General features: G+C 53.2%; 9 protein-coding genes across 9 annotated transcripts; 4 read left to right on the forward strand and 5 right to left on the reverse strand.

Annotated features, from left to right (window-relative positions):
- Positions 1 to 1,483: 1,483 nt before the first annotated feature.
- N0V96_006715 (uncharacterized protein) lies at positions 1,484 to 1,829 on the reverse strand (the record flags this gene model as incomplete). The annotated part of the gene is made up of 2 exons (XM_053198862.1): positions 1,484 to 1,586; positions 1,645 to 1,829. 2 exons carry the CDS (start codon positions 1,827 to 1,829, stop codon positions 1,484 to 1,486), a joined length of 288 nt encoding a protein of 95 aa, XP_053043694.1.
- Positions 1,830 to 3,432: 1,603 nt separating this feature from the next.
- Positions 3,433 to 4,344, reverse strand: N0V96_006716 (uncharacterized protein; the record flags this gene model as incomplete). The annotated part of the gene is made up of 1 exon (XM_053198861.2): positions 3,433 to 4,344. The coding sequence occupies one exon, from the start codon at positions 4,342 to 4,344 to the stop codon at positions 3,433 to 3,435; it is 912 nt and encodes a 303-aa protein (XP_053043693.2).
- A 549-nt stretch (positions 4,345 to 4,893) lies between these two features.
- Positions 4,894 to 5,454, forward strand: rps23 (40S ribosomal protein uS12; the record flags this gene model as incomplete). Its single annotated transcript, XM_053198860.1, has 2 exons — positions 4,894 to 5,140; positions 5,276 to 5,454. The coding sequence occupies 2 exons, from the start codon at positions 4,894 to 4,896 to the stop codon at positions 5,452 to 5,454; spliced, it is 426 nt and encodes a 141-aa protein (XP_053043692.1).
- A 331-nt stretch (positions 5,455 to 5,785) lies between these two features.
- COQ2 (Para-hydroxybenzoate--polyprenyltransferase, mitochondrial precursor (PHB:polyprenyltransferase)) lies at positions 5,786 to 7,015 on the reverse strand (the record flags this gene model as incomplete). The annotated part of the gene is made up of 1 exon (XM_053198859.2): positions 5,786 to 7,015. The coding sequence occupies one exon, from the start codon at positions 7,013 to 7,015 to the stop codon at positions 5,786 to 5,788; it is 1,230 nt and encodes a 409-aa protein (XP_053043691.2).
- Positions 7,016 to 7,839: 824 nt separating this feature from the next.
- On the forward strand, positions 7,840 to 12,184 carry N0V96_006719 (uncharacterized protein; the record flags this gene model as incomplete). The annotated part of the gene is made up of 2 exons (XM_053198858.2): positions 7,840 to 8,110; positions 8,163 to 12,184. 2 exons carry the CDS (start codon positions 7,840 to 7,842, stop codon positions 12,182 to 12,184), a joined length of 4,293 nt encoding a protein of 1,430 aa, XP_053043690.1.
- A 691-nt stretch (positions 12,185 to 12,875) lies between these two features.
- NIC96 (nuclear pore complex subunit) lies at positions 12,876 to 16,340 on the reverse strand (the record flags this gene model as incomplete). Its single annotated transcript, XM_053198857.2, has 2 exons — positions 12,876 to 13,196; positions 13,272 to 16,340. 2 exons carry the CDS (start codon positions 16,338 to 16,340, stop codon positions 12,876 to 12,878), a joined length of 3,390 nt encoding a protein of 1,129 aa, XP_053043689.1.
- Positions 16,341 to 18,563: 2,223 nt separating this feature from the next.
- On the reverse strand, positions 18,564 to 19,342 carry N0V96_006721 (uncharacterized protein; the record flags this gene model as incomplete). Its single annotated transcript, XM_053198856.2, has 2 exons — positions 18,564 to 18,981; positions 19,041 to 19,342. The coding sequence occupies 2 exons, from the start codon at positions 19,340 to 19,342 to the stop codon at positions 18,564 to 18,566; spliced, it is 720 nt and encodes a 239-aa protein (XP_053043688.2).
- Positions 19,343 to 20,122: 780 nt separating this feature from the next.
- On the forward strand, positions 20,123 to 21,010 carry N0V96_006722 (uncharacterized protein; the record flags this gene model as incomplete). The annotated part of the gene is made up of 1 exon (XM_053198855.2): positions 20,123 to 21,010. One exon carries the CDS (start codon positions 20,123 to 20,125, stop codon positions 21,008 to 21,010), a length of 888 nt encoding a protein of 295 aa, XP_053043687.2.
- A 482-nt stretch (positions 21,011 to 21,492) lies between these two features.
- Positions 21,493 to 23,074, forward strand: N0V96_006723 (uncharacterized protein; the record flags this gene model as incomplete). The annotated part of the gene is made up of 5 exons (XM_065757807.1): positions 21,493 to 21,497; positions 21,574 to 21,589; positions 21,875 to 22,176; positions 22,299 to 22,543; positions 22,584 to 23,074. 5 exons carry the CDS (start codon positions 21,493 to 21,495, stop codon positions 23,072 to 23,074), a joined length of 1,059 nt encoding a protein of 352 aa, XP_065613724.1.
- Positions 23,075 to 23,496: the final 422 nt, after the last annotated feature.

Consider the following 23,496-nt stretch of genomic DNA (forward strand, 5'->3'; position numbering starts at 1 on the left):
TCTTGTTCAAAATCCAAACATCAGTTGAAAAGTGCTTTTCTTATCAAACACGACCGAACATTGTTCAAACTACACTATTTTTGTAGCCATAAGCACAGACTCCAAGTCACCTTCTCGGATGGTCCTGGGTCATTACTCGACAACCAACCAACCACCCTCCTGGTGGTGATTCCTCCCTTCGTGGTCGGCAGAGCCTACAGTACAGAAACGAGTACCGGAATCACGGACGATCTTGCCATCCCGTCAATATGGTATGGAATTCTCCACGAAAGCTTGATGAGGTCGGTCATCCATCGTAGGGTTGCAATCGATTCGCTTTGGACCCTTCTCCACGGTCCTGTGCCGAACTAAAGAGCACCATTATACCTACGGATATACCCAAGGTATGCAGATGCAGGCACGTAGGCTGGAGGATTCCCTCTTCAGCCCCCCTTCAGGTCTCTCTAGTCAGTGACAGGCCGCCTGCATCATCTTCAGAGACTGGTGGCTTTCCAAAAGTCTCCCCCCACATTGCGCTTTGACACGTCTGTGAGTATGAGATTGCTAGGTGCTTTTTCTGCCCAACATAATTGGAGCATTACGCGAGGTATCAGAAACACCGGGCTTTCATCCCGTGAGGGGACCGCCGACTTTGTTGTACAATAGGAGGTGTGCTGCAGCATGCTGCGTCACTGCAATCAAGCACCTGCAGCATCTAACATTCCAGACAATGCCTCGAGATATCAAGTAATCTTGTGCCTCTCAGCGACAGATTGTATCCCTGGGTCAATAAAAGCTGAATCAGCATCCTTGGCCGGCAGTGGGGAAGCTAGAAGACGCAGAAATCCGCTTTTGATCTGCACATCTGCTTTCCGTGCCGCACATGAATCCCCCACTCATCAGGTACATCACCTTGGGGATTGGTTCTTAAACGTCGAAAGGGTTCAAACCTCACGCAAGGCTTAGATTTCTCATTAACGTCGTTGTGTGGATGTCAGCCGCATGCGGAACCTGAAATACATCATTATGGAACGCCACGACGTCAGCAATGTACGGAGTAAAGCTGCCGTCAGTTGAGAAGGATTCCCGTACACGTGGCGGAATAGTCGAGGCAAAGACTAAAACCGCGAGTACGTAGATATGCTGTGATTTTGATTTTCGGTCTTGTTTTTGAGGCGTCGGGCAGGAAATGAACTAGATGCGGTCCAAGCCTCGCCGTAGCCGTACATAAAAAGATGCCTCCAAGGCATTTCTCATCGATGAAAACTCCCGACTCCGTAGTGATAAATCGTCTATGACGGCAATGGTAATTATGAGTGCCTCCTCGCTTGTCCCTGTCGCAGCCGCCGGGAAAGGCGGCGGATATCGTTGTCCTCGTGACCTAGTCCAGCCAAAGTCCCTTTTCGCACATTGTTGTATCTTTCACCAGATGCATGCTTCGCAAATTGTCTGTCGCCAGTTGTGCCGACCGATGGACAACTTGGTTCAATAATGGGGCTACCATCTATACGGAATTGGTGACGGTGTGGTCCTCTTCAATTGTGAGGCTTTCGCTGAAGGCTTGAACGGATTCAAGGACCTTGGCAGGTGTGACGGCGGCAAATCCCCTAATCGTTGTTAGCTGCGATTCAAAAACCTCAAACCGATGGAAGAGTAATGCCTCACCTAATCATAGAGTAGGTATGGGTGATCTGACCGCCGGCATCGATGATGGATTGCTTCGCCCGCTGAATGATGTCGTCACCGACGGAATCGGATTTGGCCCAGACGATGACGGACTTCATCTGGTCGACGGCGAGAACACCGGGGACAACAGCCATAGCGGCGACGAGGAAGGTGGAGGGTCTCATGATTGCGAAGGGTGATAGAGGTCTTCGAAAAGGGGTGGAACGAAGTTCTTTGCGATCGCGGATGTCTATGCGGGTCGGTATTGAGAGTCTGACTTTGCGGCGATTGATCAAAGTCGAGGATGAGGGTAGTGTCAGTGTTGTAGGGTAGGTAGTATGGTTGACGAATGCGCTCAAGGGTCTTGTGGGGAGTCTGCGGTTATTTAATCTTTGCTTGCGAGTTACTGGAGAAGGTTGCTGGAGACTCGCGGATTGGTGAAGGACGGGTGGATGCAGGGAGGAAGTTCAGCAAGTTGGACGTGGACGGACCGGACTGGGCCTTGATGGATATCGAATGGATGTTTGGGCTCCCCTTTGTCATGGCAGGGTGACTGACCAGTGACCACTGAATTGATGGGGACACAGCGAGCGGAGGGTACCTAGGATGGGCAATCACCAGCCGAACCTTAGTTGACCACCTGCCCAGTAGGGAGCGCCGTCGACCGGTGCCCCCCCCTCAAAAGTAGTGGAGGTGTTCCATAGGGAAAGAGTCCCAAAAGAGACCTGTTTGTCACTCTTTTGCGTCCAGCTTGCCAGGTTCCGGCCAGTAACATACGTCAGTTGGGTATCCGTCTCTGCGTCTAGAATGGTGTGGGAACTGGCAATGATGGGACAACCTGGTGGCGCTAGCAAGCAGTATGCACATGTGCAACCTAATTTTTTGTTCTTTTCGCCAGCATTTCCATCCGACTCTTGCGTCTCCATAGATAGGTAAGGTACATACATACCAGAAACTGTCCGTTCGTTCAGTCTGCAGCACATCAACTGTATCCGTACCGACCATGGGGTGGCAAGGGTCTTGGCGCGGCTTCAAACTGGTGACATGCAACAAAAGTCCCACTTTGCTGTTTCCTCCGCCTCCGGTCACGGGTGCTCTCCGTCGTCCCGCCAGGACTCGGCCTTCCCTCTGAGGAAGGTCACCAGCGGGAATATGGCGACATCAACCAATCTCGGGCTCCGATAGTCCGTACACATTCACCAACTTCACCTGTACAAACGTGCCACCTTGTAGCGCTGTGTGTAATCGTGTAGAACTTCTAGGTGTAACCACCGCATTCGATGGCGCGATCGACCGCTTGGTGCACCCGCATCTCCCGCTGCAGACTCGGAACAATTAGCGATCGGTGACATCGATGCAGGTTATGGACAAGCAATTCTACCATCTCACGTCACCAGCCGACTCATTTGTACGACTTTATCCGGTTCCTCCGACGATGGTAATCGATAATCTAGCTTGATCTTCAGAGCTTGTGATTCTTTGCGGGTGTAGACCGTGTTCACCTCGTCGGTCGCCTCACAAAGCCCGAACAAGAACGTTGGGCTGGCTTAAAGATACGATTAAGTGCTACGAGCATCCAGTGCCAATCTATCAACCTGATGTTGGTGGGGTGTTGCCTCCCATGTAATGCATGTGATCCTCAACGCCGGTCCATAATCACCAAACAACGAAACTCCAGTTCCCACACATGTAGGAAAACAATGCTGGTGTAATACAGAGGCCCCAAGTGATGCTCCAGGTCCAAGAAAAAAGAGGCAAACAAAACACAGAAAGATCACCAGGTTGCCTCTACCCCTTCGCACTGCCCGTCGCGCTGTCATTCTCGCCCCAGATATCCTTAGTCTCCTGCTCGACAGCCCGCATCGCAACAGCAACGTGTTCAAGTTTGGCAACGACGTCGAGGACACCTTTATTAACCCGTTGGAAGTACCGATCGTTGGCCTCGCGCCTCTTTCGTGCGAGCAAGATGTCCACCTCTGTCTCCTGCTCGAGTTTCGCACCGAGTCGTTCCGTGCCCCCGCTGCTACCTGGCCGCCCATTGTTGCTTCCCGTGCTCCGCGGTCCCTCGTTGCCATCTGACGCAACGCCGCCCGTCTCTCCGAGCACTGCGCTCTTGAGGTTGCGAACCTCCTCGCCCCCAGCTGCTGACGTGTTGGAGCGCTGACCCGTCATCTCGATGGCCTCATCGGCCTCACTTCGTGCCCACGCCTGTGCCAGATCGATCTGCGCCGTCCTAAGCTCCTCCAGCTTGCGATCGTGATCGGGCCCAAACACGTGAGTCCCGCCTGACGCCGAGAGCTCGACCTCCTCGAGCGTCGCCTGCATCTCCGCCCATAATGCGTCGGTCCTGTCGCTGCTCCGGGTGCTATCCGCGGTCTTGAGATTCCGGACAGGGCGCGCAACGGACGGCGCGACTACCGAGCCCGTGTGAAGAGATCCATTCCGTTGGTTATTCATGGCTTGCTGAGGGAGAGGCGTGACGCCAGCGGAGGAGGTGGCCGGCGCTCCAGGCGCAAGTATACCCGGTAACGAGGCATGAGAGGCGGCGGGAGATGGATGAAGGAATAGGGACGGCGGAGGGTCGCGCTGTTTGCCTTTGCTCTTGGCTGATTGAGACATGCCTACATTTTGTGTGTCGTCGTGAACATTCCAAGCCCGGGACTTGGCGTCTGAGACAGCTTCTCTTGAACTTGACGGCATCTGATAGGATTGGTTGGGTTTAGGTAGTCGAGGCAAGCTGTGGACCTTTGGGGGGCACCCCTGGCTAAGACGGTACGGTCAGCAGCGTGGGGTTCGAGCTCCGGGCGGACCAACGTGGTTGAAAGCGAAACCCGGCCGTGGTTGGGTGAACTTGACCCCACTTTTTGACTTTCAGACCCGGCCTTCTTCCGCTCCTAAGGCAAAGAGAAAACGCACGAGCCTGTATCACGTGACGGAAAATCACGCTCCTCCCACCGAAGGGCACAAACCCTCTGTGTGCCGAAAAAGCTGTCGTCGGACAAATCTGAGGATACCACTTTTCGCGAAGAAGCAGTCAGGCACTATCACCACCACCAAGTCAATTCCCGCGATACCCCCCAACACATCGGTACGTTTGCGCTGTCCCATCTAGAACCTCCAACCCATCGACGACGAATTTCCCGAGCAAAAAGTTTTTCAACAATCTCGACGACGAAATCTCGATTGCCACCAACACACAACTACCCCTCTAGGAACTTTTTCAACTGACAATAGTCTCATCCAGCCAACATGCCTCGTGGACTCAATGCGGCGCGCAAGCTGCGCATGAACCGTAAGGACCAGAAGTGGGCCGATCTCGGATACAAGAAGCGTGCCCTCGGTACCGCTTTCAAGTCCTCCCCCTTCGGTGGTTCCTCCCACGCCAAGGGCATCGTCCTCGAGAAGGTCGGTGTCGAGGCCAAGCAGCCCAACTCCGCTATCCGAAAGTGCGTTCGTGTTCAGTTGATCAAGAACGGCAAGAAGGTCACTGCTTTCGGTACGATACACCCCTCCCGAAATACTCCCAACATACGATTCTCGACGACGATCAAGAGAACGGGAAAAGAAGACTGGTCTTGAATAGGACCATGTAGCGAAGGGAACAAAATTGCTGACATTTTTATGATTCTAGTCCCCAACGACGGTTGCTTGAACTTCGTCGACGAGAACGACGAGGTCCTCCTGGCCGGTTTCGGTCGCAAGGGCAAGGCCAAGGGTGATATTCCCGGTGTCCGTTTCAAGGTCGTCAAGGTCTCTGGTGTCGGTCTGCTCGCTCTGTGGAAGGAGAAGAAGGAGAAGCCCAGATCCTAAACGGGAGGCTTTTTTCGATCGCGCGAAAGCATGGGAAGGACAGTGGAAGAAAATTCGGCACTCGGAGTTTTACGCTTGCATTGGCATCAATGGGTTATGGTCCTGATACTGCGGGTAGACTTTGGTCGATGAAATAAAACATCATGAAAGTCAATACCTGAACATGCGGCATTTCACATCACACATTACACAAAATGGGGTTTATTGGGGGTGGTTTGTGAAGAACAAAATCAAGAATCAGGGAAATGTTGATTCTACGTGCTATGAAATTTACAGACGATGTTGGTACAAGTTTTTTCTCCTAGCATCTATACGCCCTTTTTGAAGTTTCCTACTCCAGCTGCTTCTGACTGGCAGCATCCTCGTTTCCGCCTTGAACATATCTTACAGTATAATCGGCCGCGAGACCTAGGCTGATGACGCCACCAGTGATCCAGCAACCGTTAATGAACCACCACCAGCAGTCCTTGACGCTCTTCAGGTTGACCCGCTTGATCATGACACCGAGTGTCACTGCCGCTCCACCGACGCTGCCGATGAAGAAGGCTGGACCCGCACCAGCTGCGAACCCAGCAGCACCCAAAAGACTCAGCTGAACCGCAGCAAGACCCGTCAAGACCTGCTTGGTCTCAGCATCATGCTTGAGGGCGATACTCTTGATGCCCGCCTTGACATCATCCTTAATATCCATGTGGGCGTATATCATATCGTACAGAATCGTCCAGGCGATGTTTGATGTGTACAGAAGCCCGGCAGCCGTCAACGCCGCGCTGTTGGACAACAGGTCGATTCCGAGAGCTGGAAAGCCCATCATCGCACCCCAAGAAAAGGTGAGGCCCAGTACGGCCTGGGGGTAGTAGGTAACCCGCTTCGCCAAGGGGTAGGAGGCCACAAAGAGCAGACTAGGAATGCCGTACCAGAGGCAGGACGTGGGGAATTGGACCAAGATGCCCAGTCCAGCCAGGAGCTGGGCGCCGGTGAAAGCGAGACCCTGAAAGGGAGTGATGGCGCCTCGCGCGATGGGTCGGAATTTCGTTCTCGTGACGTGCGGATCGAGGTTGCGGTCCCACAGATCGTTGATGCTGCAGCCTGCACCTCGCATGATGAGAGCTCCCGAGAAGAACAGGAGCGAAGTTCCGATGACAGAGGCCGGAGATGCCATGGGCATGGCCATTGGCGCCGCCATCAGAGTTGAGAAGAGACAAGGGAAGAAGAGGTAGTAAGTGCCTGCTGGCTTATCGATGCGGGTGAGTTCTGCGTAGGGAACCCATGATGCGGGCAGGTAAGAGATTATGCCGGTCGTGGGCGGCGAGTACACGGCTTCAGGTGACGCTGGTTCGGGGGTGTCTGGAGCAATGGCTGTTGTGAGGCGTTTCGTGGTAGTGTGGAGAGCTGTGTGCTGTTGATGAACTGAGCTCCGAAGAGTGAGACTTGTGCTAGGCTTGCGGTGTGCCTGCAAGCTCAATCGAGATGCTGGTACCGCTGAGAGAAATCTCGTTGTTCCGGATGAGGGTTTGCATGCCGCCCTCAGAGGACCTCTTAGCAAGTTGACCTGCCTCATTTCGAGTCACTGTCACGATGTTAGTATAAGTGACATATTTACGAATTATGAACGTGTAGAGGAGATAACGAGTTGGTCGTAGCAATACCAGAGAGAAAGTACAAAAGTTTCTGATATTCAAAAGGAGTGATATTCGCAATATGGAAAACATTGAAACGTTGAGCCTTAAGTCATCTAAACTGTGAAACTCTTCAGCTGTGATGTGCAAGGGTGCCAGCTCCCTCAACTATGTTCACCAGAGCGCATACATTGCATCGACAGGCCTAAGCTTCAGAGGCAAGAGCCAGTGGAATACTGCCCGCCGGAATCTATATTGGGGAAGAACGTAAAGAAACCTCAAGACTTACCAATAACCGATACGGAGCTCTAACAAAAACCAGATATGCCCCGTCAACTTTTTACACCCGTCACCGAGAGAACCGAAATTTGGGAACCGTTGCCGAAGGGTCCAGAGCTTAAGTGTGGTCCGTGCCATTTGATCCTTGGGGGCCAAGGTACCGGTAGATTCGCAGATCTTCATTGGCTGCGCATTTGACTTTCGTTCCTCTTCATCACCTTTGAATCTCGAATTGGTCAGCCTCGCCCAACGCCACTTTCCGTTTACGCGACACGCTTTCCAGCCTCTGGATCGCATCGCCGCTTGTCGCGAACGTCACAAATTGGCACCTTCACTCGTCATCCTTCTACATTCGCCGGCCCGACGCGCCGCAAGTCGTCTCCATTGCGCCTGAGAATACTTCTACCGCACGTATCCCAACCGACGCGTCAAAGATCGCATTCTCATGCATTTCCCCGCCCGAAAGTGGCTATAACCAGCCGTCAAGATGCCGCCTCCATCGCATCCCCAGGCCAAGTTCGACCCTATTCCCCCGGACTTGGACCTTTTTACACTGGTCGATCATACCCCGAATTTCGAATGGGTTCTCCGAATTTCGACTGCGCAGATCCAAGGATTGGGCCCCCAGGAGTTTGAGAAGTTGGTCCAACTACAAGTCATTCAAGGCGGGAAGCCCTTGGTGATTGAGAAGTGGAACGAGGTTCTCCCTGAGTGGCTTTTCAGTGGAGAGTGGATGGAGAAGACATATGACAAGAAGCGTAAGTGTAGTCACCTTCTGCTCAATCGCGGCCGTAGCTGACGTCTAGACAGAGGAGAATGTCCGCGACATTACCGGCCAGACCGAGATCCCGATGACCACAGGGCACTATATGAGAGCCATGAAGCAACTCACCAACCAATGGACACCGACCAACTATCGAGACGAGAGACGGCAACGCCTTTACCTGAAAGACATCGACTGCCCCCCCGAATGGCAAGAACACCTGCAGAAAGTCATACCTCCCAACCTGTTTTACATGAACGAAAACGTCACGCAAAAAGGAGCAGCAGACAATCGAGAAAGCGATCCCTTCCGTGGCTTTGGCGATAGATCAAAGGTGGCACCCGCAGGAGATCTCATGTCAAGCCTACCCGAAGAGATGCGAGCACAGAACCTAATGTGCTATATCGGACACGAAGGAACATTCACCCCGGCGCATCGTGAAATGTGCGCCAGTCTCGGACAGAATATCATGGTTGAGGCTTCAGGGAGCGAGAACGGAGATAAACCTGGAAGTTCCATATGGTTCATGACGGAGACCAAGGATCGAGAAGTCGTCCGCGAGTACTTCCTGTCTATGCTCGGCCACGACATCGAGATCGAGAAGCATTTTGCCCAGATCAACGCCTGGAAAAAGGCGACCTTTCCGGTTTACATCGTCGAGCAAAAGCCCGGCGATTTCATTCTCATCCCCCCCTTGGCCCCGCACCAGGTCTGGAATAGGGGTACGCGCACCATGAAGGTCGCGTGGAACCGCACGACTGTCGAGACCCTGGACATGGCACTTCACGAGGCCCTTCCGAAAGCTCGTCTTGTCTGCCGTGATGAGCAGTACAAGAACAAAGCTATAATCTATTATACGCTTAAGAAGTACTTCGCGCAGATGGTCAAGGCCGAGCAGGACAGCGAGATGGGCATTGCCGGTCTAAGCTCGGAGATTTTCCGATCATCCTCACGGTATAAGCAGCTTGCTAAGGATTTCCGCCATCTATTCTCACTCTACACTGAGATTCTCGTCGACGAAATGTTTGCGACTAAGGAGAAGAACGTCGAGTATGTCGAGTACGATTCTTGCGTCACCTGCTCGTATTGCAGATCGAATATTTTCAACAGATTCTTGACCTGCAAGCACTGTGTGCGGACCCTAGTCAACGGGGACGAGGATGCATACGACGTCTGTATGGAATGCTACGCCATGGGACGATCCTGTGTCTGCATATCCAAACTTCAATGGTGCGAGCAATGGTCGTGGGAACAACTGACGGAGGACTACGAACTCTGGCGGGCGATGATTATAAAGAATGACGGCTTCGTCGATATAGAGCTGTCACCTCAACCCCTTGAAATCGCTCGCACCCGGCGAGGCAAGAAGGCACTGGCCGAGATTTGCCAGGAGGGCTTGCACAGGCGACCTTTCAAAGATATTTCGAGGCTTGACGAGGACAAGCCACTCACCGAGTCCGAACCCGAGCCAGAATTGGACGACAACGGCAAGCCCAAGAAGAAAAAGTACAAACGTAAGAAGAAGAAGGGAGAACTTCGTCGCTGCCACGTTTGCTGTCACAAGGACTACGCCTACAAGGTGCAAGAATGCTCAAACCCAGAGTGCAAAGAAAGCTACTGCTACGGTGTGCTTTACCGCGCGTTCGATCAGATGCCACAGACGGTACAGGAGAATGAGAATTGGCTTTGCCCAAAGTGCCTGGGCGTATGCAATTGCGGCGCATGTCGCCGTGCCGAGAGCGGCAACCCCTATACGCCAAAGAACACCCTTCTTGGTCATGACACCCGGGCTATTGCGGATGATAGAAGTGTTGAGGCCCTCGTCGACTTCCGCGTGCACAATCTCAACTGGCTCAAGACAGCTGGCGAAGAAGGCCGCAGCGCAAACAGCAAACGTATGAAGGAGCTACGGGAGAAGGCTGACACCGCAAAGGCTCAGGAGAGTGCTTCTCTGACTGCCGAAGACATCGCTAATGGCGCTAACGGTGCTGCCACGTCCGCGGAGGGTGGAATGAACGGATACGGAGATCAGAGTCATGTCCTCGGTGAACAGGACGGACATCATACTGATGATCGCGATCTCAACGCAACTCAAGACATGTCGCAGATGGACATTGACCCGTCTGCTCCAGTGGCGAACATGAATGGGGACCCCGAATGGGACCAGTCAGCATACCCGGATCCCTTGGGCATGGACGGCCAACCTATGTTCGGCATGGGTTACTACCACCAAAGTGGTCCAGATCAGATTCTATTCGACCCGTTCCAAATGCCTTCAACGGACGCCATGGTGTTTGACGAGGAGGCTGAGTACGTCAAGAATATGTTGCGGACACAGAAGCGGAAGGCAAAACAGGAGAATGACATGGATCCAGACTTTCATGGGCCCAGGCCCCAAAACAGGAAGAAGGCAAAGAAAGATGACGGTGCTGATGAATCTGCCATGGATCCGGCGTTGTTCGGTTCGGCACAACCTGCTGCCGCGGGCGCCGCACCCGAAGCTGGTGAGGGTGATGTTGCCGAACAAGCCGGTGTGAGCGGTGGTCCTGAGGATGAAGCCTCGGCCCAGCTTGAAAGAGAAGCAGTCCAGGCAGGCGGTCCTGCACGACGCGGGATGTCAGCTCCTCAATTCCCGGCAAACGTTCCTTCATTGCGACATGCAAGGCCTAGAGCGTCTTATGCTGAGCCAGAAGAACCAATGATCGACGACCCCGATGACATGGTGCCGGCTTTCAAGCAAAGGCCACCGGTCCAAAACGATGAGCCGGAGGCGGGCGATGCCAGTCATGATCCTAGAGACTTGGCTTCTGACGCTGTGCGCGCTCTCATCCAGAAGGGAACTGATGCTGCGGCCGCCACCGCCGCCGCTGATGGAGCCGAAACGCCCACAGTACCGAGGAGGCGAGGCAGGCCGCCACGGAACGCGAACTCGACGCCGGCTTCGGCGCCGAGGGCCCCTCTAGCCGATGCCGTTCCAAAGCCGTCTGAACTTGCAGCAAGAAATGCAGCGAAGAAACGCGAAGAACGAGCATCTCGACGGTCGGGCCTTAGCCGCGTTGTGACTATAGACGGAGCCAGCTCGTTCAACCCGAGAGCTAGGGGCAATACCGTCAGCGATGACGATGATGATGCAGATGACGAAGACGCAGCTCACGATGTAACGGAAGCCGAACTCGAGGCTCAACTTGAGCGAGAGTTGGCTGGAGAAGGTCCATCCCAGAGTGCACCCGTCACCTCCATCGAGACCGAGACGGCGGAGGCAACCGCAGCACCGCCTAAGAAGCGCCGTGGTCGACCGCCCAAGAACAAGACTGCCGCGGTAGAGAAAGCGCTCGTTGATCGATCACCGCCCCCGCCCCCTCCGGGTGCCACAAAGATGATGTCAATGGCGGCTCGTGTTGCAGCTCGCGGAGGAAAGTTCAAGATTACTTCGCGCAAGTCGCGAGATGCGAGCGCGAAGCAGACTCTGACACCAAACCAGGCGTCTTCCGCGAGGCCTTCCGTCAGTCGCAGCGAGCAGCAAGCCAAGAGCATGCCTTCTACTGAAGAGGCAACGAAGCCAGCAAAGGAGACGACCAGAGAACCTTCGCGGGAACCAAGCGCAGATCTCACTCCTCCGCCTCCTGGTGCGTTAGCCAGAGTGAGAGAGCCAAGCTCGGATCATACGCCTCCGCCGCCAGGCGCATCTAGAGACAGGCAATCCAGCTCCGACCATACACCTCCGCCTCGAGGTGCCGTCGGTCGACGCTGGCGCAAGTCGGACGAAGATGAGTCGGACTTTAACGCTCCCGTTGCTTCGCCGTACTCGGCGTCTTCCTCTGATTCAGGCATTCCCGCTGATCGTTCTCCTCCGCCGCCGTCGGCGCGCCGAGGTAGGCCTTCGGGTGGTCTGACTGTCGTAAGGATCGGCTCCGAGTCGGAATCGGAGAGTGAGATCTCGTCGTCTTCCGAATCGGATAGCGGTATCGGTGGTCCGGAGCCTAGCAGGATGCGAGGTGGTTCGACCAGGGGTGGGTCGACTCGGGGTAGAGGGAGAGGGCGTGGACGTGGAAGAGGCCGTGGTCATTGAGGACCTTGTAAATGGGAATCGGAAAATAGGGGAATCACGTTAGGCGTTTTGGGTGGGGAAGGTCGGCTTTTTTTTAATTTTTTTTCTAGGACCTGTTTTGTTGTAGCATTATATCATACCCCGGAACGTATGCCTCTCTCGTTGAGCATCTTCCAAGTCATTTTAGTTAGGACTAAGTACCAAGGACATTCTGCGCATCCTGGCTGGAGATGAAAGCTTATGATGGTTCCCTACTGTGTACATAGACAATGTGTCACTCACTGTCATGGAATGACATGGGAAGGAAGAGAAAGAGAAAAAGAAATCTCGGTCACCTTCTAGTATTCGAACTCACAAGCTACAGCTCGGTAGTTTTGCAGTTCATGATTAGGGGTATAATCATCTCAAGCTTCTGAGCAAGAGTCCCTTTTACTGCTGTTGAGAATTGTCAGAGGTGAACCTGCCTATAAGCCCGTGGATGGAAAAAAAAATTTTAATCACGAAGGTATCTATTCATTGTATTCTCTCCTCTGCCAAATTACTCAAAACAAGACATTTTTTGCGCCCCATCCTGGAGTCGTGCGAGCCTCGCTCGTTCCATCATTTCTTGACTCTGCCCAACTGTTAAATTACCAACACCACCTCCCTCCCTAATCTGCTCCTCAGACTAGACATGGCGTGTCAACGCCACCCATCGACTCTGATCCTCTGCTCACTCGGCAGACGCTCTGGCGAGTGCCTCGTGCAGGTGCGGCGGGAAGCGGTACCGCAGCTGCGAGGTGTACGTGGTGAGGTCGAGCGTCATCTGCTTCATCTGCTCAACCATCATGCGGCGAGTGCCCTCGTTGCCACTGAACTGGCCGCCGGTGAGCTGGTCGCGCTGGCGCGTGCAGCAGATGATGGTCCACATCAGTAAATTCGGCACATTGATAGAGACGGGCTGGGAGAGGCCGGAGAACTTTGCGGCGTAGGCGCGGATGATGCTCGGGTCACCGCTGGCGTCGAGCGGAAGAATCTCGAGACCGCGGATTTTCTAGAATGCCAAAGTCAGTCATCTGTGTGCAATGGAAATGGGGGGAAGCAGTGAGTGGTGCGGGATGTCACTTACATCCAGACATTGAGCCCACTGGCCGGCCTCGACGAGGGACTTGATAGTGCTCATCTCCAGCAGGACGCGGCAGGCGACTCTGTTCTGCTCCTGGATCTTGCGGTGGAACATGGCATCGCGCTCGTACATGGACATCATAGTACGGGCGAGCTCCACGGGGTCGTCGATGGAAGCCAGGCTAAGGCTGCTGCCGGTCTCGGCCTCCTGGCCTGCGGCACGAGGCTTAACGGGCATGAGGCGCATGGGATCCTCGCCAATCTCGAGGGAGATGGCTTCGCTGAGTGCACGGCTGACAATGGAGACGACGGTGTCGTACTCGCCAGCTAGGTGGTACAGGAGGACTGAGTCAGTGGTGCGGCCGTTCTCGTCGGCGAAGCTGGCAGCCTGAACGGTGACGGTGTTGATGAAGTCGTTCTCCTCCGTCAGGCCGATCAAGGAACCGCGCTCCTCGATGATACCGCGTATCCGCTGACCATCAGGACGGATGTCGCCGATGAGCTTGCTAAACTCACGCGTCTCGAGCACGAGCTCGCGCAGGGCCTCCCAGCAGAGGTTAGCATGACGACGACCAGCCTCGCCAGACAAGTCCATGTTGAGGCAAATGAGAGTCAGGTAGTCAACAGCAGATACAACATCGGCTGCTCTGAAGTCCCTTGTGTAGTAGCCAATCATTCTGCCAAAGTTGATCTGAACAGAATCCTTAACGTTCAAGCTGCGCAGATCGTTGGAGGCGCTGAAAGGATCGGAAGGTCGGAGAAGGCCGTAGTACTCGAGCGCAATGGCGAAGTGAACTGCGTCAACGTAGGAAAAGGGGTAAAGATACGCGATAGCCTCCTCGAACATGCCTGATAGTACCTGGAGGTAGAAGAACATGCCAAAGCTGCCACTGTTGTCTTCGGCAGAGGTCTTCGGGAAGTGCTTGGCTCCGATTTCCTTGATACTGGACTGCAGTTCGGAAAGGCCGTAAGCCTCGCTAGCCACCTCAACCGAACGGTCGCCTTCTCGGGCAAGGTTGAACTGAAGCCAAATCCAGTCGTTGATATCGGTGTTGAGGCCATCCAGACTACGGTTGTTCAGGTCACAGCGACCAATGATCTTGTAACAGGCCATCCGGAAGGGATCGATGGAGTTGTCGGGAGCGTTGCGCACACGCTGAGTGTACTCGGCGTTGCATCTATCCTGCAACGTGCGCTTCAAGCGGCGGTCTTCGTTAGAAGCATAGCCGTTGAGATAGCTCTGGAATGTGCGGTCGATGCTGCGGAATTGATTGCCGTTATCATTCACATACGTCGCAGCCTCGCTAACGTGACCAGAGCGCAGCAAGTAGAAGACGATGGCCCACACATATTCACCACCAGTTTGCTGAAGGTCTGTGTTATCAGGCACCAAATCCTTTCGTGCAGAACGTAACCGGATATAGGCTCTGATCTTGCTGACAATATCGGGGCGACCACCTAGGTTGGCTTCGTGGGGGTGTTTTGCGATGAGGGCCTCGACTTCTTGAAGGAACTGCTTCTCAAGGTATCTATTGGCACCATCCAACAGCCTCTTTCGCATAGATATCGAGCTGGCAGAGTTTGGAGCTTCATCCAAGTACATCTTAGCAAATTGCCGCTCCTTCGCAGTGGCACCATTGATGGTAGTCTCTGCTTCAGGGTCTTCTCCGACAATCTCGCGAACAGCATGGTACGCCTCAACGATGTGTGGTGCGTATGGGTCCAGAGACCGGTGCTCAACATCCGCGAGCTCTGAAAGGATGGGGTAGGGATGAGCGATGAGCCGGGCCTGGTTGAGGTTGCGGACCTTTTCGGAAAGCTTGTTCTGCTTCTCTCGTAGAGATCTGTCGTCAGAATTGATGTGGCCTGTCAATGAACCGCCGTTGTCCGTGGACCGATCAACATCTGAGAACTCTGGCTGGTGAGAGCCGATCCTGCTTGCGTTGCCGATGACAGAGCGATGCATGCTCGACTTGCCCAGGACGCTTGCTCTGCCGGAACGAGCTCCAGTCGCCTGGCTCTTGCTTCGGCGCGAACGACCAAAGCCACCAGAGGCCTCTCTTGTCGACGCAGCGGGTCCGAAAGAAGACTCTTCACGAGCCTTGATACCAAAGTGCTCGTAGATGCGCTTGCGCTGAGCATCCCATTCCATCGTCACGTTGTCCTCCAAGAAGTTGTCAAAGTCGCGAACTGATCTCTCCAAGCCGTCCGCAATCATGCTCATCGTCGTCTTCGTCTGGAGGTTCGCGAGGTACGTCTCGACGTCGATTTCGGCGGGTGAGTAGCCAGATGGTCTCTCGACACGGCCGGTCTGCAAGTCGAGGGATCCAAGGTCTTTCGCGGCGGTCGAAGGATCCACGCCAGACGCAGCGAGGAGATAGTGCGCCCTGCCATCGGAAGGACGCTCCTGGGCCTTTGTTCCGAGCTTCTTCAGGCGCTGGCGAAGGTCGCCCAGGCCCAATTGCAGGCTAGGGAGGTCCTCCATGCCATTTTCGCCATCTCCTTGCTTCTTGCTCTTGGCGAAGAGGCTGTCAAAGTATGCGCCTGACGGCTGACCCTGCTGGATTTGGGACTGGTTGTTTGTGTTCTGCTGCGGTTGCTGCGATGAGGGGAAGAGTGAGCCGCCGAGAGTGTTGTTTGTATTCGTCTGGCCAAAAGTCGAGCCCGTCGTTTGCGTCTGGTTTTGGTTTTGTTGGCCACCTCCAATGGCGCCGAAGAGAGATGGCTTCTGTGCCGTCGATGCTCCCAGTCCGCCCAAGCCTCCCAAGCCAAGTCCGCCTGGTTGTTGCTGCTGGCCTTGTTGCTGCTGCTGTTGTTGATGAGGCGCACCAAACAGCGAGGATCCTGTCGCCGGTTGTGCCGTCGTTGATGTACCGAAGAGACCGCCGGTCGTCGCAGGCTTGGCCTGGTTGAGGTTTCCAAACAGGCCGCCTGAAGCAGGTGTAGAGCTAGTCTGTTGGGTGCTGGTCGTGTTCTGTTGTCCAAACAAACCACCTCCTGTGCTGCTCTGTTGCTGGGTTCCGCTGGTCGAGGCTCCCAGACCACCCAGAGGGTTGTTGCCGAAGAGCGACATATCGTAAAGTTCTCGTGGTCACGTCCAGTCGTCGAAGGGATTGGGCGCAACGGTGACGGGGATTTCGAAGGTGTTGTCAATGGATGAACGCGCTTGAGACAGCTGGCCAGGCGCGTTTGGAGAATGAAATTTTGAGGTTTGGGAGAGCTCTCAGCCAGAGCTCCACTGATTGGTGGGGAGCGACCAGGCAACGGCCTGCATAAATCCTCCGCACGGGGAAAGAGCCGCCCTCCATCCCACAGCGCTTACTTGAGGTCCCAATTGCATGCGCCATCCCCCAGGCACGGATGAAGACGCTCGGAATTCATTTCCATAAGCTGGTATGCAATGATAATGGCAAGCCATTACCGTGACGGGTGACAGTGGTTTTTCTTGCGTTTGAACCTCTCATGGTATAAAGAAAGCATTGGCATTGGCATTGGATTAAGTAAGTTGAGCTAATGTACACCCTGAAGCTCTCCAGCCGACTAAGAATGTGAGCTCACTAAGCATCCGTATTTATTGTCATGTTAGTTATCCTGAGGTTTGTCTCCATTTCCCCTCATTGTTCTTCCATATGAATGTTCCTATCTTGGCAGGTATCGTCCGATCTATATGCCGCCATTCCATAATCACGTAGGCACTGATAGACGGTCGCTGTTGACATGCAAACGACGGATAGTGTCTTTCTATGAGTGATGCTGAGCCGACAGACATGTCAGCCAGCGGCCAACTTTGCGGCGAGATACATATAAAGCCAAACCTGACTGCGGGCAATGCGTTACTACTTAAAAAGAGTTTCTTCATGACTCGGCGATATCAACCCGGCAAATTCGGAAAGCCAGTGGTGGTGGACTCACAGATTATGTCAACAGTCCCCACCAGCCGTTATAGTCGATCATATCAGTTTGCCGAGCGTCGAGACCCCAATTCGATGGCCGGTGGATGTTCAAACGCCGTCGGCGATGATGATACTCTCCGAAGACGAGCCGCGGTTCTTCTTGTGTTATTATCTATTCAGTATTGGAGGAAAGCCAAGGACTTAATCTGAACTGGAAGGATAAATAGTTTGATACACGACATCTACTTACATACTTCATTGACATCAATATCAGACTTCAACAACATCAAATAGGTCCTGCTGCACTCTTTAAGCTCGGGTTTTCATTGAAACTCCGATCTGACCACGAATAATGCGTTCCGCCACATTCCTTCTCGTCATTTGCAACGTTCCGGCAATCTTCGCTGCTTGTAGGAGCGTCACGCAGCCATGCGTAAGCCCTTCTGAAGACCAATGTACTTGAGGAATTTTACTTTGACTGACAACGTGTTTCAGACCAACTTTCAGACTTGCTACGGGCTAGAAATGGCTTCGACCTGTGCTTCTAACGAGCATGTTGGTTCTGGAAGTTGCCAGTCCGTAACATCTGCTGCTAACAGTCACGTCACGGTAAGCTATCTCTCTTCTGACAGACAAAGATTCGCGGTTGATGATAAGTTCCCAGTGCGAGTGTTGTACTTGAGAGAGGAAACGGTTCTTCGGGGGTGCTGGAGCGAAAATCCAGACCTGTCAACTTGAGGGCGGCAAGCCAATCTTGTCTCCTAGGAACAAGTGCGTCAGCTGTCTGGCCCTGCCGAAACCCTGGGTACTAAGTTAGAAGATGCCCACGAAAGAAGTCTGTTGGCGCTCAGCCACGAACGTAGATCATATACCCTGGGCAGGCCTGCTTTTTTTTCAATTGGAATCTCATTCATGGCGATTATGTCCGGGGCGTAACCTTGTTGGCAAGCTGACCAGATCACCCTGCTTCAGGCTTCATCGTGCCCTTTGACTTCCCCTTTAGATGAACCAGGTAGGCCCGGGAGCCAACTTTCACAGCAGCGATGAGAATTATACTATCACTCATCGTTGCCAGTATGTAAGGGCTATTGATATAACCCGTTCGTAGATGGCAGTTTGAAGTAAACAATAGCCGTGTGAGGCAGATGATGTAGTGTCATGTATTCTATCCGCTAATTTGCGACAATAAGTAGATCTCAACTATTCAAAACTAACACTATAATGAATTGCGATTTGCCCCTAAAGTACTCTCACGAGCTTCCTTATTATATTTATGGCCAGTCAAAAAAGCAGTGAAAAAGGAACATCGGAACAGCGATGAAGCTGTCTCGTTAGACTTTGTTGTTGCTCCCGCGAATAGCAATGAATCTGTTTACGAAGCTCATATTCTCCAACCATATCCTCTAGGAAGAATCATCCCTCTTCTTCACAAACTCCGTCTCAAAAGGAAGCCCATTAGACATCCTCACCGCACCATAAAGCGCAGAGACGTCCAGCTGCCGCCCTACCGACTCGCCGTACGCTTTCGCCACTTCCAGATTCTTCATAACGAGCGAAGAAACACCAAGTTGCACTCCCAAATCTGTTGCAGCAGTCTGAATCTCTTGCCCGCCCAGAACCGCAAGAACAACATCGGCCCACGGTCTCTCGCCCCGTGGAGGCATGTACGCTCCGGTTGTCAGGCGCTGCGAGATCATGAGCCCTGGGAGGCCGTACTGCTGCTGGATCAGATTCTCGACGTCGGCAACTCCTAAGCCAGCCTTCTCCGCAAGGACGTGAGCTTCGGCAATGACCTCTATCATACCAATTCCGAGTGAGTTTCTGTTGGTTATGTGTTAGTGTCTCCTCTCAAAAAGAGAGGTGTAAGTTCGGTAACTCACGCAACAGCTTTCAGACTGCTTGCGAGCCGCACATCGTCCCCGAGTCGTAAGACCCCTCTACCCATCACCCCGACAATGTACGGGTCGACAATATCGATGGCAGCCTCCGCCCCTGCCAATATCCAAAGAAGTTGTCCTTTTGCGGCTACGGGACTGGCACCAAGAACAGGGGCTGCGACGTACTCTGCACCCTTTTCCCTCAATCTCAACCTCACTTGAGCTGAAATCTTGGGATGAATGCTCGAGGTATCGACAATGATCTTTTTGTCAAAAGGAGTAGTCGAACCATTTGAAGCTAACATTGTGTTCAAAACTGTTTCGACCGCACTTCCATCACTTAGGGACATGAAGATGATGTCAGATTTCGCGGTAAGCTCATCGAGGCTGCGAGAAACACCACCCAACACTTCCAGAGCTGCACCCCTGGTCTTGGTGCGATTGTAGAAGCTGAGGCTTGGCGCGCCACTCTGCGAAAGGTGCTTTTGTAAGTTGGTCGCCATGCCCAACCCCATGGAGCCCAAGCCTGTTTGTTTGCGCACATTAGTGAGCTGCCATGTAATAGGGTTGGTAAGGGGACGGTTCGGCTTGCCTATCCATCCTAGCCTCAGGTGAGGACTAGCTGTGGGTACAATAACACTGCTCATGATGTAAGGCGTATGATCTGGAGACTAATTTATCAATGTGTTCTGTTATTATGAGAGCTTGGCAGGACACCGAGGCTTTTAAGCTTCGGGAAATGCACATTGTAGAGTTGACAATAAGCCTTGATGACATCCCAAGTGTCCGGGGTAAATATAAATGTCCGACGGAGACGGCGATTACATCGTCAGCTTTCTAACTTCAGAAGCATCTCCAATTCCTGCCGGCAACTCATTGATGGTCTTTCATGTTTCACACCAGGTATCTTGAATTCTGTTGGCCTAGACTTAAAAGCGCATGAACTGCGAAGTGTGCATTCAAATAATCGAGGTTTTCCTCTACAATTGCTTTCCTTCATTCGCACCCATAAATGACTTCTCACATAGTCCCTCAAAAGTTCTCGTCAATTATAGATATACACATCAACAGCCTAACTTGTAACTATGGCATCACATCCTCTCCCAGTTCTTGTCATCATCGGCGGCGGCGGCATCGGTCTTGCCACAGCCCACCGCCTTGGCCCCGGCCGACGAGTTCTATTTGCAAGTCGCTCCCCCTCTACCCTCGACGCGGGGGCCGAATCTCTCAAGAAGAAGGGCATTGAGGTCACTACGCAACAGGTCGACGTCTCTTCCTATGACTCCGTGACAGCCGTCGCAAAGGCAGCCGCGGCTCTGGGCGTCATCGAGGCCGTCGTACTGACATCTGGCGTCAGCGCGGTAGTCGGATCAGTCGAGATGATTCTAACAGTGGACATTCGGGGCACCGCGAATGTCATTGATGCGTTTGGCAAGGAAATTGTCATGCCTGCAGGTTCTTCGCTTGTTTGTACCGGGAGTATAGCGCAAAACTTATGCCCGCCCATGTCCCCAGAACTGGAGACGCACCTCGCTACGGCGCCACTCTCATCCCTCTTGTCGCCAAATGAGGAGCTTGATCATATCATCAGTGGAAGGAGTAGAGTTGCATACTATGTGGCGAAGAAGGCAAGTTTCCTGCGGGTTCAGGCAGCGGCGGCGTCGAGAGAGTATGCCGGCAGAGGTGTGAGGGTCAACTGTGTTAGTCCCGGGATGACGGAGACGAACATGCTGACGGCAGAAAAGTCGATGGATTTAGTGGGTGATATGATTACTGCTGCGCTAAAGGTTCATCCTTTGAAAAGGGCGTCCACGGCGGATGAGATTGCTCAGGCGATTGAGTTTGTTATTCAATGCGGTTACGTCAACGGAGTTGACATTCTTGTTGATGGGGGAATCAGCGCCGTCGAGTTGTGGAGCAGCATAGTCTATCCCGAGAAGGCAGCGAATCTGAGGAAGTCCATTGAGGAATAGCTCTGGGATTCAGGTTAATAATCATCAGTTGAAGGGAAAGCAGTTGAGACGCTCGAATGGTCAATAATATCTGATTCACGACCATACTCAAATTTGCTGAAGTGTAAAAGATAAAGCCTCAATCTAGCTTTTGCCTTTTGGCATTACTGGGACTTGTTTTCTCGAATTTGACATATATCAAATATCAAAGTAAGGTCCTTGGCCAGCATCACGTCGTGATTTCATATCTCATATTTTCATGGTTGACTAGGGCAGTACTACAATCATAACTCACCCCATATTCTAAGCCATAGAAATGAATGCGAGCCCTCCGACACTGAAGAAATGACTGCCGTGGATTTGAGACCCAACTTGTGGTCCTCGACATGTTTATTTCCTTCACCAGCCAACAACAATGCTGCTTCTGCACAGGATTCATGAGAATTGCGATCCAGGATTGAGACGGGGAATACTCTCCTACCAGAAAACCGGATCGGTTAGCAATGGAGTAAGTAGGATTATCACATAGATGAAATGTCAGATGTCGGCCGACAAGGACCGACACGGAGAACCACGCCGCATAGGCGCATCATCAGCCGAGTCCGTCAACCACTCACGCCGCAGACTCCAGTTATTGCTTACGGTGTGGGGTCATCTCACTTCTCAAAGGATCCGTCCGTCTTATACACCTTGGATATTTAGACTTGATCCCAAGCTGCAAATTCATCGTGAGACTTCACCCTTCTATCGAAAAAGTGTAGTCTCCTCAAGAACCCCCGTCTCGGAGCGTCCCCCCAGAACCTCTCCCAACAATGGCTAACCTAACATCCTCACGACACCCCCTTCTAACAATCCTCTTCACAACCATATTCGCTCTCCTCGCAGCCGCGGGCGTCTACTTCATCCGCATCCAACCAGGCCACACCTCCTTTACCCAAAACCTCACCGACCTCGTCGAGACGGAGAAACTCCCAAGATGGCTCCCGCCTCTACACGACCTACACCGGCCTCAAGCCGCTCGACCTCGGCCTCACCTACCTCGTCGCCTCCTTTGTCCAGGGACCCCTCAACCTCAACGAGGCGGCAAGGATCCAGCAGATCCACTTTCTGCTCAACTTCTTCCCGGCCGTGGTGGTCTTCAACGTCGAAGCCTATCGATCCAGGAACAGATGGAGTTTCCTCAGCTTGTAAGCCCCTCCTCCCTCCATCACAACTTTCTCAACCTACCACAACCGGCAGAGTTCAAAGCAACGTTTACAACATGAACAATCAAACAAGCTCAAGAAAGAGGCTGACAGCATTGAGATAGTCACGCCGCCTGGGCAGCCCTCTACCAAACAGTCGGCGGCGGCGTCATAATCCCCCTCTACCACCTCGCCTACACCCTCCTCACCACAAGGAAAACCTACCTCGTCTCCAGCGGCGACATGCCCCTACCCCTCGCAAAGGCCCTCCTCCCGGCCTCCCTCCTCCTTTTCGCCCTCCCGACCGCGGCAATGTACTACCCCTGGACGAACCCCCCGTCTCGCCCAGAACCTCATCGCCCTCTGGCAGGTCGCGCCCGTCCTCCTCAATGCCGGGATATGGCTCCTAGCCAGCACAGTCTACAAATCCAATCAAACCCCTGAGAATAAGACCACCACCACTCGCCAGCAAACAACCCTCACCCTCCGCCGCCTCTACAACACCGCCATCCTCGTCGCCGCAGCATCCCACTTCTACACCCTCTACACCATCTTCACCTCTCAAAACAAATCTTTAACCCTGTCAAACGTCTTCCTCCCGCTAAATGACATATCAACCGGCGACGTCGGCACCGGCCTCTTCCAAATCTTCCAATGGGACTTTTGGCTCATCTTTGGCTCCTCGAGGCTGTGGTGCGCCCTCGTCGTCTACGACGTCCAGAAGCAACAGCACGGCAAGGTCAACTTCAAAAAGTTTTTGGCGTACTACGTCCTGGCCAACAACTTGGAGTTCGTCGTCGGGCCGGGGGCCGTGCTGGCGGGTGTATGGCGGTGGAGGGAGGAGCGGTTGGTCGAGATTGAGGCCGAGGCTGGTAGTCTGCAGAAGGAGCATGCTCTCTAGTGAGAAAGGGGAAGGGAATAGAAAGAGGCCAGTCGGGTACAGACCTGCACAGTTGGCTTCAAGAATGACTTCAAAAAGCTCGGGGTATTTACACAACCACCAGGCGGCAAGGAGAGAGAGCCGCATGTTACATCACTTGTTAAATGGACGGAACAAAACTCACAGGACAAATGTACCAGTGTCGACATTATTCCCCGGCCTAGACCGATAATGTCTGCCTCTATGTAAAATAGTTGGAAAAGCACCCCTCGCTATATAATACTCGACACACCCATCTTTGGTCCTCTAGACCGTGTCTGCTCCCTCGGCAGAGCTCCATGCATCGAGACTCCTCGCGATACTCCAACGAATAAGGAAAATAACAAAGTGAACTATCAAGAAAGATTTGAGGGGCTGAAATTGCCCAGTGAGATAAATGGCTT

Source organism: Colletotrichum fioriniae, assembly GCF_027942845.1.
Source record: "Colletotrichum fioriniae strain IMI 355084 chromosome Unknown scaffold_7, whole genome shotgun sequence".
Lineage (NCBI taxonomy): Eukaryota > Fungi > Ascomycota > Sordariomycetes > Glomerellales > Glomerellaceae > Colletotrichum > Colletotrichum fioriniae.